The sequence below is a fragment of the Platalea leucorodia genome (assembly GCF_965183815.1).
Source record: "Platalea leucorodia genome assembly, chromosome: Z".
NCBI lineage: Eukaryota > Metazoa > Chordata > Aves > Pelecaniformes > Threskiornithidae > Platalea > Platalea leucorodia.
In genome coordinates, this window is record NC_138858.1 from 24,799,422 (window position 1) to 24,817,043 (window position 17,622).

Genomic DNA, 17,622 nt, shown 5'->3' on the forward strand with positions numbered 1-17,622 from the left:
TAATCCTCTTCCCCAATAAAGTAACTTCTAGGCATTTTAAGGGCCTGATCTAAGTACTGACAAGAAACCACAGAGAACTATCAGCATTGTTACAACCTAATATCCAGCTTTAATAGCTCATTCAAAGCAGAGAAGGACTGAGATTTGGATAATTTTACATGGTTATTCTTCCTTCCACTATTAATCTGATCATCCATATAGCCATTATAACATTTAATTTTTTTTTTCCATTTGCCATCTGGGAATACTGGATAAACTGGTCAAATTACAAATCTGAAAAAGGGGAGACTTGCATTCTGGTTCCTACTTTCATTATCTACATAGTGTGTTAATGAGAGCACATAACTGACCTGTGCTCACATTTCTTTTTCTATGAAATGGAGATGATATCTACTCTGTAGTGATGCTGTGGGACTTTATTCATTACCAAAGCACTTAATCTGTTTTGATTCCACAATTGGATTAGCCCAGGGGACCCTGGGCTGTACATGCATAAGCAAATAAGGCTCTGGTGAATGTAGGTATATATTTACATGTAATACTAGTACATTAGATTAGGACCTATGTTATCATTATAGACACCTCAGGCCAAACAAAAATATATTTTCAAGAAAATATTTTAAAAGAATATTTTAAAAATTGACAGGGCAATTAGGTTTAAAAGCCATTAGGCCCTTAAAGATGAAGGAGTTGTCTAGGAGGATTTGCAAAAGCTTTCAGGTGCCTAACTCCTATGATCTGCTTTGGTTTCAATGCCTCTGGAAGGCTGGCCCCAAATCCCAATGTCAATGCCCGTTTCAAAGTCAAACCCCCAAAGGGACTTCGTTTGCTGCGAGATCATAACTAAGCGTCTGCAGCCTTCTCCAAACGACGCGAAGCTGTCAAAGCCGCTGCGATAAACTGCTGATAGCTGCTTTTTAAAGGAAGAGAGGGGCGCAGAAAACCCTGTTGTCGTGTGAAATACCTGCCGCTGCTCACCCCCGGGCACCGCCCGGAGCGCAGCCCGGCGGGGCTCGCTGTCCCCCGCCCGCCGAGGCGCACCCCGCGCACCGCCCGGCGGGGCGACCCCGCCGCCCCGGGCTCTGGCGGACCCCGCTGCCCTCTCCCCATCGCGGGCTGCCGCCGGCCGCCTCCCTCGACCGGGGCAGGCGGCGGGACCGGGCTGCCGGGGGCTCCGCCATGGGAGGCGCCGGGTCCCCGCGGCGGCCCCCCCGCCCTTCCCCTCCCGCCCCGTTACCTGCCGCCCTCCCGCTCCGCTCCCCGCCGCCGCGCCGCGCCGGGCCCGCCCCCCCCGCGCCATTGGCTCCGCCCGGCCCGGCCCGGCCCGGCCCCGCCCGCCGGCCCCGCCCGCCGGCCGGGAGCGCCGTGGCCGGCCCGGACCGGGGAGCGCCGCTGCCGCCGCGACGCTGCGCTCTGCGGGGCGGGGGGACGGCGGCTGCCGGCGGCGGGGCATGCGGGCGGCGAGGCCCTGAGCCCCCGGCCATGGCTGAGAAAGTTTCGGCGGCTCCGGAGCGGCCGCGGGGCGCCGGCCACGTCGGCTCCTCTTGCTCCGGCTCCTCCTCCGGCTCGGAAACTCTCTCCGAGGAGGGGGAGCCCGGCGGCGGCGGCGACGGGGCGGCGGCGGCGGCCCCCGGCGGGGCGGCTGCGGCGGCGGGGCGGCTGCGGCGGCGGCCGGGCGAGGAGCGGGCGAGCCCCGGCGAGGAGCGGGCGAGCCCCGGCGGGCGGGCGGAGGACGACGCCTCGCTGGAGGAGCGGGATGAGGAGGTGCGCGGGGCCGGGGCGGCGGCGCTGGCTTCTCCCGCCCGCGGGCGGCGGGGCGCGCCGGGAGCCCCCGCCCGGAGCGGCAGGCGGAGGTGCCCCCGCGGCGGGAGCGGCTCGGTGCCCACCTGGGTGCAGCCCCTGCGCGTCGTCTCCCCTGCTAAACCCGGGGCGTTCTTGTTCCTGCTCCCCCGGCTCTCGCCCCGTCTGGCTGCCGATATCGAGGGCTGTGTTTTTTCTGTGGAGGGGGTATTTTTTGCTGTAAGAAACGTTGTTTTTTTCTAGCGTGTCACCTTTGGATAGCGTTGCTCTGAAGCAAACTCTTCAGTGTCCGACGGAAGTGATGGGCAAGCCCCTGAACTACACTAATGCTCTTGGGAGAGCTAATGACAGGCTGTGGATTATGGAGGAGCTCTGTGGGTGATAGATCTGCAGCGTGATACGCGGATACGCGCGTTGTTCCCTTCCCTCCCGGTCTGGCTGCAGTACCTTCTAAGGGCACTCTTAAAAACAAAACAACCTCCCCACTATGTTACAGGAAAGTGACCCTTTTGTGTCTGACACTGATTTTTTTTTTTTTTGTCTTGTTGCGCGGTTCGCACTCAGAGATATTTCTTGCCGTGACCCCCGAACCAAGCGCATTGTTTTGTCTGGCTGCTGCTTTACTTCGCCTCCGTACATCATCCCTCGTATGCCTTAGTTGAGTGATGACTTGCCTTTTGTTGTGGTCAACTTTTTAATTTGCTCTTAGGCGGTGTTTCTTTATTCTGTGCCTTTATGCGGCTGGACGTGCAAAGGTTTTTTTGGCATTTTTAAAGGAGTATCTGCGAAGCACTAGCTGAAGTTACTTGCAGCTAGTTCATCTGTGGTTGCCAGGAATGTTTCTCTCCACAGTAATGGCTTGTTTATGTAGCTCCTGTTTTCCCCTTCATCCCCTGATGCCTCTTCTGTTGAATTGATACAACTGTAGGACAGCATGGTGAATTGGATCTAAATATAACTTTCTCTACCCGCCCCCCCCCCTTTTTTTTTTTTCTTTAAATACTCAAACTTGGACCAGGTTCCTGGTCTGTTTCAACTGCATGAGCCCACAAAAGGTGGAATGTATTTACAGTGAAGTGCATTTATGATAGTAATAGAATGAATGTGGATATATCCACATTTTTTTTTTTTTTTCTGGAGATGTGAACTTGCTCTATTCACTGAACTGAGTAGGAGCTCTGTAGCTGCTGTTAGCATGGTGCTCGCTGGTAGGTAATTAATATATCCTGCTTCTCGGCAGATCTTGTACGTGTGGGCTGGGGGCTGTGCTTACCACAACTATGTGGTGTCTAGTTGGTTTGATGCTCGTTGGTAAGCCTGCAAAATGCTGTGTAGAAACACACAAAGGCTATCTGTTCAGTTAGCTGAACTCGTAGCCGCTGGCAGACGAGTTAACTTCTGGTTAAGGATGGTTATTTCTGTGTGTGCTTTGGAGATGAATTACAGGCACCTTTTGAGTTGAAAGTATAGAGAAGGTGAGCCCAAAATGAAGTCAACATTGCATTCATTGGAATTTGGAAATCCTGCATGGGCAGTCTGATAACTCACCTGCAGTTAGTAATGCTAGAAGATACCAGCATAAACTCATTTTAATGTAGTGGGAAAGGTTGCTCAGAACATGCAGCCTTCTTCCCCCACCCCTTTATTCCTCTCTGCTAGATTCCTTCGTTACCCAAAACCAATCTTTTTTGTCTGTTTTTTTGTGCTCGAAATCCTTCCATTTTGGTGTAGTCAGTGCTTGCAGCTGAATTCCTGCCTACCTGCAGAGCCCACCTGACAAATCCACCTGTATAATCATCACTTTCTTGGTGCAAGGACACCACAATCCATTAGAATGCAGAAACAAATGAATGCATGTTAATTTAAAACTGAGAGAGCATCTGTGTTACTTGCACACCAAAACATTTCAGGGTAGTGGAAAAGGGCAAAACTAAGGTCCCAGATGAATGTACAGATGATTTCAGACTTTCTTTATGTGCTACCTCCCAAAAATGTAACATTGAGAGAAGTGCTTGAAGATTACCATTTTCACATTGACGTCCCATCTAATTGCTGTCAAATAATGAAAATTTTGATGTTCTCTGTAATGTTCTGTTTCTGAGTTCTTTCGGTTTTATGAATCCCCAGTGCTTGATCCTGCTCTTCCAGGTGTCATTTCTCCTCTTCCCCTGTCCGTGTTCCTGTTGCCAACATTGCAGAATTGAATCTGTTGTCACGGCTGTTCAGTATCCTTTAGACAGCAGTGAAACAGATTGTCCTGATACCTCTCTTGCTGCTACTTTAGCTGTCAGTAAATTCTTCAAAGCCATGACATAAAAAATATTTTCAAACTAAATCTATAAATGGGTAATTAGAAAATGTGCACATTTTCCCATACCCCTTACACTTCATGTGGTGTTCAGTAGAACTATTTATTTTCCTGTGGCATTGTATACGACATACTCGACAACTCTGATCTTGTCTCCTCCTAGACTTCTTCTTTAGACTAAACAACCCCAGTGCCTTTAATCTTCCCTTATAGAACGTGTTTCCAGGCATCTGATCATTCTCATTGCTGTCTTGTGGACTCCTTCCAGCTGGTCACATCTGTCTTGAAGCATGACATCAAAAAACAGGATGCCATACTCAGATTTAGGCTTTGCCAGAGCTGACTAGAACAGAAAGATGATTTCAGAGGTCTCTCAAGTAGGGTTATTGTTTACATAGCTCAAACTGCTCTTTTACACTTTGTGGTCCGTTATGAATTTTATGTCTTTTTCTAAAGAACGATGTGAACATTTCTACTCTACCTTAAAGAATGTTTTGTCTCCCCTGCTCAGTGAAGGAAAGTTAATGCTGTCACTTAAAGTAGGGCTGCTTCTTTTATGTCCAGAAATTAAATAGTAGAACTGAAGGCTTGATAACTGGTCTTCTGAGTATCACATCTGAAAGAGTTAGTTCCAGGAGGTGAACTGGGAAGGGAGTGTCAAGGTGGGAAGAGACGGTACCTCACTCCTTTTCTTTTTTTCTTTTTTTTTTTCCTACTATAACTATTACTTCATCCTACTGTTCTATAAACTTCACCTTAAAAAAAAAAAATTACAAAATACCAAAGAAAAGCAGTCTCCCACTTCATATAAGCAAGAACAAATGATAGTTTACAAGATTACATCCATCAGTTACTAAACTGATTCTAAACTGTTTCTAATGTCTTACTCTGAGATCTTAGGCATGTGAGAATTAAACATGGCTTTAACTTCATGTGGGAGGTACTTTGCTTCTGGAACATCATTGCGTTGGAGTGCTGTGGATAGCAAACACCTGAAACTCAATGAAATCAAGCAGATTATTTGCCTGTGCTTACGTGAGGCTAGTGGCTAACTGCTGACAGAAGCAGGCAAGATGGGGTTGCGTGGTGAAGGGCACTCAAGGCAAACACTACATAGAGGATGGCTCACCGCTTTCCTAACACGGCATGGTGGTTTAGTTTTTTAAGGATTATTCTGCGTTCTCTTTAGAACTCTTCCTGTTGGAGTGTTTTCCGCACTGTCAAGGGAGGAGTCGAGGCTGGGCAGCAACATGTTTTCTCTTGTAATCTGGCTGCTTCTACAGTCTGTGGGTAGTCAATACCAGGCTGGGATTATGGGGAAAGAAATAAATGCAAAAAATCCCAGGATTTTTCCCATTTTCCTTTCTGTTGCATTTCTCTACATTAGTCTTCCTTTCCGCAAAAAAGTGACTGTGAACAGGAAACAAGTTTTATGAGGTTTATTGAGGCAAATGGTGCCAAATGTCATTGGCTGCATTAGTTTCTCTCATTCAAAATGTTTTACAGTCTTCCAGTCCAGCATGGGATATGCTTTTTTTGATGATGGCTTCCAAATCTTAGTCAGTGTTTTACAGGACAGGTGAGAGCTCACTTGGGTTAATCTTGTCCCTTAGAAAGAGGATGAAGGCAAGCTACGGATTCCTTGCCGACATCAGTAATCTCAAGGATCTGAAGGTTAAATTGTGTGTCTTGGAGTTGTCTGTCTCTTCCACCTCTGTCAGCTGACCTACTGAAAGAGCTTATCTTTCTACAGACCTTGTCACAGTGACTGGGAATACACATTGCTTACCAGAGCAGAGTAGCAAGCCAGGGAGGATCAACAGTCTTTCAGAGAGAGTCATATAGCACAGCTGTCTTGGTCTGAAATGGATCCAAAAGCTTCTGAACCTGCCAGTGTCTTCTGAATTACCATAGTGAGTCCTCTTCATTATTTTGGATGCTTTAAAAAAACCTCAAACCACCAATGAAAAAAAAGGGGGAAAATATGGTATTTTGTTCTCAAATAATTTAAGTTCTTGCTCTGTAAATTAAATGTTTGGCACTGAAGTGGCTATCAGAGTTGATAAGAGTTCATCCTGTGTTGAAAAAATGATGAGCAATGTGAAAAGACAGGATTTCTCATGAAAAATGTCCACTGACCTTTGAAGTCGATTATTCTACGTTTTCTCCTCCTCTCTAGTTGATATATATCATGTATTAAGAAAAGATACTTCACCGCACAGAGTGAGAAGTACAAAAGCTTTTTCTGTTGCTTCTAACTCTTCACCTGAATCTGCCTTCTTGCTGTTTATATTGCAATCCGTTGCGGCTTCAGGAGGACTGTGTGGTGGGACTTAATTACTGGGAAGCTAAGATTCTGTCATGAAAGTACTCATAGCAAGGTGAAGAGGGTGGTAAAGAAAGCATTGCTCTAAAAGCTGCTCTTTCACACATTTGTCCTTAAGCATATGTCCGCTTGAGAGCTGCAGTACTTCCAGCATTACAGATTGTCTGCCAGATCTTCACCCCAACAAGACTGTAGTGTAATTTGGGGGAGGGGTGGAAATCAAAATGCTTTGGGATAAAGTAAGCAAAGAGTGTGTGAAGCGATGGCAATGTTTACATGTGCATCCATGTGTGATGGAGATGGTGGTAGTTCTCTCAAAATGTCACTGTGACCTAACTAGTAGTACTGTTTTTGTTACCTTTGTCTTTCCCCTCCTGCTTGTACCATGGGACATGCTTAGACTGTGTGAGAGACACCGTAGACAAATTTTTCTTTTAATTGTTTCAGACTTTCTTGTCTCTGACAGTGATGCATCATTCCCTGTTGTAGCACACCCTGAATATTACAGCTACCTAAAGATGAATGGCCCAATTGCTAGAGTGTGATCCTTAGATCATACTAAGGAATAGTAATGCAGTCATAAAATGTATACTTCTCAGTCTTAAAATGATTGCAGTGGGATTAAATAAACACTCATCTAGCCTAGAGCAGCCACAAAAATGTTCTAGTGTCACGTAAGCCAGAGAAACAGCATTGCTTTTGTTTTTTAGATATGTTTGTGATAAGTTACCTATCAATACTTTACACTTTAAATCTGTAGGGCTGTCGCAACAGTCATGTAAAATGCTTTCTTGATTTGCTTTTAGTATGAAAAAATGTATGTTTGTCTCCTACTTTAAATTTTCTGCATGCGGGATAGGCCTTTAAGGTGCATGCTGCTATGCACCCTTGTTATCTCAGAAATACACTGGGACGAGGAGAGACACATGGTTGAGGGCTTTATCTAATACAGCTGTGTGCTGTTGCCTGAGGTTTTAGATTATCTGTACAACAGTAATGTTTGCAGCTTCTTGGAGCTTCTTTTCAAGACATTTGGTGGGTATAAATAAGTCTATAACTAGAGCATCTCCCTTCTCACTTGGAATAAGTGAGAGCTGAAGAAGCACATTCATACATTGAGTTGCATATCTGTTTTCATGTGCCAGAACTATTTAGATACTTAAAATCCTCCTGGAAGTAGGTGGGTGAGGACCTGATAATTACAGTCTTCAAACCAAAATTTGAATGCATTTGCAAAAATGGTTGAGTGGGCCTTTTGCACCCTTTACATTTTACAGGCAGGAGGACGTAGTCCTGAGGCTAATCTTCAGGATCCCTTAGTATCTGTATATTCAACTGTGAAATAAAACATAGACAAACATCTTTTCTGAAAAGCTGCATCTCTGTAGAAGGAGGACAGCCTAAGTCCAACATAGTCCACTGCCTTTGACAGCATTTTGGCTAGACATAAGCTGCTTTGAACTGAACATCAGTACTCTTGTACTATGCAGAAGCTCCATATGATGGGACTGCTCTGCTGGCCATAAGAGCCTATGTAAAGTTGAGTTTACACAAAGCGATAAGAGTCCTAAGTCTTGAGGTATAAAATACGAGCACGGTCAAATGCTTACTTATCCTTAAGTAAGTGCAGTATAAGTAATATAATAAGTAAGTGCAAATGAGAAGATCCTCGAGCTAGCAAGATAGCAGCTAGATAGCCTTTTACTGCGACAATCCATGTAATGGGGTAACTTTCCTCTTGATTTTGTTGCATATTATGCAGTCTCTCCACCTACCCCCAAAGCACATCTGTGATCTCAAAGATTGCCATGCTGAAGCATTAATACATACTGGTTACTTGATTTCTGATCTTGTTATTTGGGTTATCTAGAGCTGGCAAACATTAACCAGCAATGCTCTTCTGCACAAGGCATGAGAAGAAGATATTTACCCTTATTTTAGAGGCAAAAATCTGAAATGCAGAATTTGAGGACTTATAAAAAGGGACGTGATGAATCTAAGAAGATTAATAGTGTGAACAAAATCCTTGAAGTTTTCTATTAAATCTTCCTTAGGCTGAATTTCTCTGACACCAGGCTGAAGTCTTTCTCTTATGCCCAATACAGCAAAGCAGATGCCTGTTACTAAGATCTTCAGTGAGGCAGGCTCTGCCTGTTCTGCTGCTGGCTTGGGAAATGACCTGGTCAGGCTTTGACTCGAGAGAAACACAGGTCTTTTTAATAGCTTGATAAGTGAAAGACGAAAGGATGAAGAACAAATATTCTTTGGGTTTTTTGTTTTGTTTCTGTGGTGTTTTTCTTTTTTTGTATGGGACCAAGCACAGTGGCGTTCTAGCTTGTCATCTCAGTGTTATGCTATCACAAGCAGTACTGTGCTTGCTATTGCTAAGCCCCCTTAAAAACAGCGCTGTGGTCTTCAAATACTCTGCGGTCGAAGCCCCCCAAATTTTTATCATTTATTGCTTCAGCCTTCGGATTTGTGTTTTTTTCAGCTCTTCTCTTACAGTTATGGAGTTTTAAATTCTTTTTGAAACAAGGTTTTAATAGTTGGGTGGTGTTGGGTTTTAAGATGTATGACTGATGAGAGACTTGTGCCTAAAATCATGAAATGCTGTTAGCTCTTTGTGCAATGATAGAAGGGAAGGAAAAAAGATACAGGTACTTGACGACAAGCTAGATGAAAAGGTGAAAAACATGGGGGAGTGGTGACAAACAAACTGCGCTTTGAAATCAAGCCACGAACCTGTCTTAGCTTTTGGTTTACTGAGCCGAGTAAAGTTTTACTTATCCTTTCCTAGCTGAAAGGGATGCTCTCATCTGACTTCCCAGCTCAAAGACTGTCCTGCTCCAGCCAGGGAGCAGTGGGATGAATACTTTGCCCTCCCGTACAAATGTAACTAAGCTGATGAATTTGCATCATTCACAGGTAAATTACAGGTATGTCAAGGGCTAAAACTCAAGTGTTCTGCTATATAAATAGCCTGGTAGCCCTTGCCCCAGGTTTCTTTACTGAGTGCCTCTACATTTCAAGTGGGAACCACTGATAAATGCAATACTTTTTTCTTACTTAACCAATATCACCTACAGTGTTGAACTAGAAAAAGAGATTTTTTTTTTTTTTTTTTACTTTCTGATCAAACAGCTCTGGAAGTGACTTTCAGGAGAAGCAAAAAAAAAAAAAAAAAAAAAGCCATGTGCAAGCTACAAAAACCTCTTCCAAAATGATTAAATGTAGATGAAAATAACTGATTATGGGATGGCAACCTGTATAGCCAAGAAAGATGAATTCCTTGTTGCCTGGGAGAGAAACTTGTGTATTAGATGTATTTTGCAATGTTTTGTTGTACAGCGGTGTATATTTCAATATATCCTTTTTGTTTTTATTAATTTGTTTTTAATTCCTAGAGGGTAGTGCTTATACACTGAGTGACAAACTTCCTTTGTGAGGCCATGCTGCCATGCTAGTGGGACTGTATAATTAATTGCACCTGGGCTATTAATGGTCCCATTGTTTTTAATAGCCTTGCAATCCTCAGGAAGAGAGCTGGGTGAATGGAGCAGATGAACTACTGCACTAAACTGCTAATTTGATTTTTCATTGTTACCTCAGGAAACTTTTACTAGAATGTAATATGCTGTAGCTATGGCTCAGTGGATGCTTTCATTGTAAAGTTGTTATTCAGGCCATATAACAAAAATGTCTGTGATGTCTTTCACGCTGTGTTTCAGGTTTTGTGCATAGTACATGACAGGGCAGGGCAAAATGTGGCTGATACATTTTGTTCTGAGCTAGCTAACAGGATAGATTGTTTACAAAAAGTCACAGGGAAAACTTTTAGCTCAATTGGGTCTTTATGGTTTTGATAAGTAGACAGGCTAATGTAAACCTTCTGGATGTGTTTTAACCTGTTATCAGTGGTTCCTTCCCCTTCCCGTTTGTTCAAATATTGGTATTGTTAACACATTACACCACTGGAGGACATGCTCCAAAGTTAAAATGCCATTGATTTCCTTGGAGCAGCTCTGCAGTGAGCAGAGGGTACTGCATATTGAATTGGCTATATGTACTTCCAGAAAATGTGGGTCTAAATTACAGACTGATTAACTGAAACAGAAAGGGGGTAAACTTGAGTATATCAATTATTGGCCATTGCAGAGCAGTGACAATCATTGACTTGAGTTTCATTGAGTTCTTGAGTTTGGTGAACCACGGGCTGTGTATTGGAATTATAGTGTGGACTGAGGGTTGCACTGAATTCTGCTGAGAGAGTGAATATACGCTCACACTGAGTACACGTGAAGGTAGGTACTTGCATGGCATCTGGTCTTCTCAGAAAGAAGAAATGAGTTAATATCAATAGTGGTTTACAATGCTATCACCCTATGCTGAGTATTACCTTCCTTCCTGGCACCTGTTTTTGTGGTCTCCCCTGGTTTGCTTCCAGCCAAACTCAGCATGCTTAGTTTTAAATTATCATTAGAGGTAATAACTAGTGGCTGAAAATTGGAGCGGCTGAAAATTGAAGCAACTGAAACTTTAGGGGTTACATTCAGACAGCAGTGGTCCTATAGTTAAAGTGGGAGAGTTACAGGTAGGGTTAGGGTGTGAAAGGAGGAGGAGGGGAGAGGTTCGGTTGAGGTATAATGATGTGCATTAGGGGAAAACCTTCTCCATAGTGTTCAATAACCTTTATGCTTCTAAGTATGTAACTGTTAGCATTGTGTTAACAGGGCCATTAGACAGAAAATGAAGGAAGAGCTATGTTAAAAGTATGTAAAATCTTAAAGCCACACCATCGGGCACTTTAGGTGTAAGCTTGTTTGAGGGTGAGGAAAAGAAGTACAGCTGAACTTTGATACGTTGGTAACCACTCAGGCAGCTGGGAGATGCAAACCCTGCTGTTACAGCCCTGCATTACCTCACCTGCATGCTACCTAAGAGAGCAGCTGTGCCAAGAACCGTGGTGTTGTACCTTCTGCGCAACAGAGGAATAGCCTCACAGCAATATGCGCCCTGGTGACTTAAAAGCAGGTAGAGACAAGTTTTATAGCTGTAGGAGCTAAAGTGCTTTTGTTCCATGTCTGCTTTCCCAATATGACGCTCATAAGTAGTGTTTTTTGGCATCATAATTAAATTAAGAAAAAAGTAAATTGCAGAAACTACAGATGACAAATGTAGATATATTAAGTCGTAGATCTGTCACTGGGAAACAAAGACAGAATTGGAATTAGCAAACTAAACATCCCTGAGGACCTGGGCTCTAATCCAGGATAAGTTGGGAACATTTTTCGAACTAAGTGTGTGCTAGTGTCTCGCCTGTAGCTAGTTGCAGTTACTGAAATCTTGCATGCTTTTTGAATTTCTTTAAAACAAACAAAAACCCCTGTTATTGTTATAAACAAATTACTTTCATGCTAGTGATCTACCTGTAATCACATTAATGCCTTTCCTTTAATTCTTTCCATATAGGAGATTTGATAGATTGTGTTGCAGATAAGTTAGTTTGACACTAAAACTTCTTGTGTGCAGCTTCTGGGAAAAGCATCCTACAGTTGCCTGATGATGAGCCTGATATGAAGAAAGACTTTTCACAGAAATCTCATTCCTACAAAATAAACAAGGCAGCAGAAAAAGCCTTGCCTACATAAGCAAGTAGCACAATGAAAGGGGAATGGTTTTGCAGGGTGAAATGGCTGGTGTTGAGGACAGTGTTCACGTTGTATGTGTTTTGGGGGAACTGACTGCAGACCAGCTCTAGTCTGATCCCAAGGGGCGATGACCTGGCATGCTGCCAGCGGCACAGGAGCTGGGTGTGCTTCAGGGCTTGTCAGAAGGGTGGTAGGAGCCTTGCTGGCTTGGGCACTGATGGTGTTGCCCTTGGATCAGCCTGAAGTTTAGCCTCCTGAAGTTCTTGGTTGGTGCCTGGCCAGGTTTTTATAGTATGTGTTGAGCTTCATGCAGCTGTTGATTCATGAATGGTTTTTTCTGGATAAGCTGAAGTTGAGTGTGTCTGCAAGAGCTGCAGTTGCAGCTTTGGTTATACTGTAAACATAAAATCATTTCAGTTGAAATTTCTGTCTGGGTGTGGTGTTTTTCATTAGTCATTAATCCTTCTGTCCTCATTGATTATTGTTGAGGTAATGTGCTTTCATGAGAGAATTAACAGGTGGTTGGTGTGTTAATCCTTTCTGTTTAGATTTGAGTTTGGTAATCCACCTCCTAGATTTCTTGCCTGTCTAAGGCTGTGATTTCTGTCTGCCTTGATTTTTTTGAATAGGAACTTTCTTCCTACATGCAGTTACTCCTTGGCAGCTTCTTCCCTATGTTTAGGTATAGTTGCTTCTGAACAGATTTGCCTGTCTCCTAGGAGACAAAGCAATACCATTGCACATGATTTTAATCCTTAAAGATGTTACACGTATATAAATAAACATGGAAAAAATACATAGGCTTCCCTGTACTTTACAGGGTGTGGACAAGTAGAATGGCTTGGCCTGTTTTTGTCTCTGATGGTACTGCTAACAGATGCCTCCTGCAGTTTGCTGTTGGTAACTGTGCAATGTCTGTGCGTGTTCAGATAGCATCCAGATAAAGCCAGTTAAGCCGCTTAAATGTGGGCAAAAGACATTCCCATAACAATAGGTATTTGTTTACTCTACATATAAAACTAGGTCCCAAGGTTTAAGGACTCCACTGAAACCACACAGTTTTAGCGGATTCATGTAGGAGATATTTGGTCTTCAGTGGGTTAATGATACTTATGTCCCAGAGCCCTTCGGAAGAAGCTTCTTGAATTTGTTTTTGATATTACGGAGCATATATTGACAGAAGTTGTACATAAAAATGTATAGCTGTATTCATTTCCTTTAGTGTTAGGACAATTATGACTCTTCTCTTCCTGCAAGATTTTTATAAGCATAATCGAACACAATTTTTTAAAGATCCAAATAATAGAAGTAAAAGTGTGGGGGAATTAACTCTGAAGGCTTTTTACTAGAAACATAGTACTTAAATAATTCTGGTGACTGCATTCTGAGGTGATGTGGTAGAAGGCCTTCTGAAGTCCCCAAGAGGTGTCCTATATGTGGCTGATCACTTCAGTGCAGCTCCTGTGTGTTTGGAGTTGTAGCACAGCACTTCACAGCTAACCACTAAAGCACTTTGAGAGCTTTTATGATCAGACTTTATCAAAACTATCATTGTCCATTTTACTATATTGCACTCATCATGCATTGCTCGAGTGCTCTTACCCTTTCACGATTATCCTTTAAGTGTTTCTATGTGGATGTGCAGGCATGAAATGTAAGCCCATGTAAAATGCCATGAGGCAAAACCAGTGTTGGACGTAGATAACACAGCTGAGTCAAGCCTTCACTACTTGGCTCTTGGTTACACATGGATGCCACACTGGTGTTTTTGAGGCTTCATTGAATCTGGCTGAAGTCAAAAGAAATAAAATTCTGTTTTTCCTCTTCACTTCCCTGGCCTGCGCCATTAGTGACTGAAGGGTGGCTTTGCAGAGTCCGGTCCGGATGGCTGCAGGCCCAGTTTGCTGTGAGTGTCTATAAACACAAATAATAATCTGTCTCGCTTTGCAAAACGGCGACCTGTCTGCCTTCCTTGGTTCTCTAAAGCTGGAATCCAGGTTTGGTGCTCATGAATACCTGTGTAAATCTGTCGTATTTGGTGCAGTTCAGTAAGTGAATCTTTTCTCCGTGAAGTCTGTCTCAGGTGTTCCTGTTTCCCTTCAGCAAGTACAGTTGTACTGGGTGCAAGTGGCCAGGCGCTGGCATCGGGGACTGCAGGGGCGTCCTGTGTGAGGAGAGGCCACAGATGCCCTGTGCCAGACACGGCTGGCTCCAGTGGACCCACTGCAGGGCACCACCGAGCCCCTCAGCCGAGATGGTGGCACCTTGGGGAAAGTGCATTTAAGAAGGGGCAAAATGTTGGATGACAGTGAGGAATGTAGAGGGGAAAAAGTGTGAGAAACAGCCTTGTGAACAACAAGGTGGGAGATGGAGGAGGGAGAGAAGATGCTCCAGGCACTGGAGCAGAGATTCCCCTGGAGAAGACCACACTGGAACACACATCCACCCTGCAGCCTGTGGAGGAACCCGTGCTGGAGCAGGTGGATATTTGCTGAAGGAAGCTGCAGTCCATGCAGAGCCCATGCCGGAGCAGGTTTATCCTGAAGGACTGCAGCGTGTGGCGGGGATCCATGCTGGAGCGTTTTGTAAAGGATGGTGCCCTGTGGGAAGGACCCACACTGGAGCAGGGGAAAAGTGTGAGGAGGAAGGAGTGTCAGAGAGGAGCTGTTATTGTCTGACTCCAACCTCCATTCCCCATCCCCCTGTACTGCTTGGGGGGGAAGAGGTAGAGGAGTTGGGAAAGAAGGAGTGAAGCTGAGCTTGGGAAAAGGGAAGGGGTGGTTTTAATTAGTCTTTGTTTCTCACTAGCCAACTCTATTTTAATTGGCAATAAATTAAATTAATTTTCCCCAAGTTGAGTCTGTTTTACCTGTGATGGTAATTGGTAAGGGATCTCCCTGTCTTTATCTTGACCCATGAGCTTTTCTATCTTATTTTCTCCTCCTCCTGTTGAGGAGGGGGAGTAAGAGAGTGGCTGGCAGCTGGCCAAGGCCACCAGAGTCCTTAATTTATCTGTATATTGCATTTCAAAAACTTTATAAAAGGAAATTGTCTGGAAAATGGTTGTTACCTGCATTTAGGTAGATGTAGCTCCATGCACTTTTAGCTGACACAGACTGGCAGCTGGAACTCTGCTCAGTTCACAAGTGTATTTTTTTTTTTTTCTTTCCTGAATGCAGCTCTATAAGCTTATGCTGGGTTTACAGTTAAGTGCATTTAACACTTCAAACATCACCTCTGGTAACTGATGCTGGGCTCTTGGCTTCTCAGCTATAAGCTTACTTTTTCTCTAAATGTGCATGGTGGTCTTGCCATATAACAATGTCTAGAAATGAATTTAAACTCGTAGTAATATCTGCATACCTTATGAACAGTAAAGGTGAAATGAGGCATTGACTTGTCTGCTGAGCTGTCGGAAGTGGCCGTTGATGTTGGTTTCCAAATGAACCCAGCTCTTCCTTCGGAATACGGAGTGGGTCCATAAGCGTTTGGTTATTTGCAATAGGTATGCAATCATATCGCTGCACCTTTGGGGAAGAGCTGTGCATGATTTCTTTATGCAAGTGTTTTTAGAAGGTCGTTTAAGTTATGCGTAAAATGTTTTTCTAGCTTTTCCCCCCCCTAAAGTCCCTGAATGTATCTAGGGAAGTGGGTACTGCTGCTGCTGAGGTCTGTAGAGCTGAACATAAGTGGGTTCAGGTATGGAGCTTTCACAGCTCTCTCTGTAGCGCTACACAGTATGGATATCTGTCAGTTGTCATAAGAAGAAAAATCGGTCATTTGAAAACTGGTAAGCATAAACAGTAACATTGATAACGATTTCGTAATGTAAAGAGTTACGTTTGAACTGTGTATGTCTCCAATGGATTTACTGTGTGGAAATGTATGACTGATTTTATTTGCAGAGAAGATAAAATAAGTCTATGTATAAGATGGACTACTTAAATTAAAAGAGAGCTTGAAAAAATTTGATTATGTGACACAAACTACTCTCCCAATTACTACTGCAGCCTCGCTGCTGCCTGCTTGTTTGTCTACGTAGAGGTGTCACTTCTTTTTCTACTATGAGGGGACAAGATTAGGTTAGTAAATGGAGTCAGTTGAGAAGTCTTTAAAAATTAAATCAGTATTTATAGTGTACCCTTTTATTTCAACAAATATTTTTGTAAAAATATGTGGAATTTGTCAAAGGTGGATGTTATAAGTATCTTAAGAGTAGGAGTATGTGGCAGGGGAACATAGCATTAATTGAAACTTTTTTTTTTACAGTATTTTTAGCTTTATGAAGAAAGATTGCCAAGAAAAAGCCTTTAATAAGGTAAAAGTTGAGAGTTTGTATGTTTTGACGCTGGATTCACTAGTCCTCTGATTGCCAAGGTTTTGAAACCTTTTGGTCATCTTAAATCAGTCAGTCTCTTTAATGAATAGTTGTGTGTGAATTTAGAATTTGAATTGCATGGAGGCTGGAATCATGCTGTTATTTTATATAAAAGATGAGAAAATTCCAAGACTAATTGGATTAAGGTATTTTTTTTCCCTAACAGGTGCATTCTCAGGAAAGGCACAAGAAATCCATCGCTTTTCCCATTGTTCTGTTGATTATAAAGTGGGCTGTCTGCACAAGGACAGGGGCAGGTTTGAAAGAACATTGCACGGCTAAGCTAAGGGACCTGCAGTGTGGGACTGGTGTTGAGGTTATCTGTGGTGGTGTGCAGCACACTGGCCTGAGGTTGTCCAGTTTGATGGCTCGATTCCGTGTTCATGTGGCATGATGGATATATGCAGCTGTGTACCTGGAGTTGTGATTTGCTGCCTTCATTTTGTTACTCTGCGTGTGCCTGGCTTCAGCCTCGAGCGCTTACTAGCATGGCTGATTTATCAGCTATGTTATACCCCTGGTATAGGTTTAAGACTGTACAGAATTGGTTTTGTAGAGATGGCTTTTTTCCTCCCCTGTATTTTTAGTTTATTTCCCCCAAACTAGCTGTTGATAGTTTTCTACGGGTGATGGTTCTTCCCTTATTTCAGCCACCAAGCAACAGAATTCTTCTAACAAGGTTTCTATTCCAGAGGTGTGCATGCAGTTGGATGCTAAAGTTGGATGTCTTTGTTTAAAAGATATTGTACGGGTGAAGAGGTTTTGCAAGTAAAGTAAGAGGTAGCCTGACTACTTAAAAACAGAGAGGAAAAAGAGTAGTTGGCTTATTTGCGTTGACCTAATTTAATGATTTCCATGGAGCACTGCTACTTTATGTGCAATGTCAGTAGCGAGTTCTTACATACATACCCATAAAGTAGATCTTTGAGCAGAAGAAATGCTGGAGTTAGCAGATGTTTTGCTTTCAAACTGTTTAAAGCTGTGTGTCTGTGTGGGTGTACTAGTGACCTGAAAAAACCAAAGCATGGGAGTCTGAAGAAGGTTGTGGGTTCTGCTTGGTTTTTTTGTTTGTTTGTTTTTCGTGTCGTGGGTTGTTTTTTTTTTGTGTTAATTTTTGGAGCTATCTTGTGCACTGTGTAATTACTTTCCAGGACCTGGGTTA

The 17,622-nt window shown here is 43.4% G+C and overlaps 1 protein-coding gene across 1 annotated transcript in view; it reads left to right on the forward strand.

Moving 5' to 3' along the window:
* Positions 1-1,482: 1,482 nt before the first annotated feature.
* The window catches only part of MAST4 (microtubule associated serine/threonine kinase family member 4), a gene marked incomplete at its 5' end in the record, with an annotated part of 314,645 nt that continues 298,505 nt past the window's right edge, over positions 1,483-17,622 (forward strand). The window contains one exon of the mRNA XM_082336461.1: positions 1,483-1,764. Within this exon, the coding sequence (XP_082192587.1) occupies positions 1,483-1,764 (282 nt within the window). The remainder of the gene's footprint in view (positions 1,765-17,622) is intronic.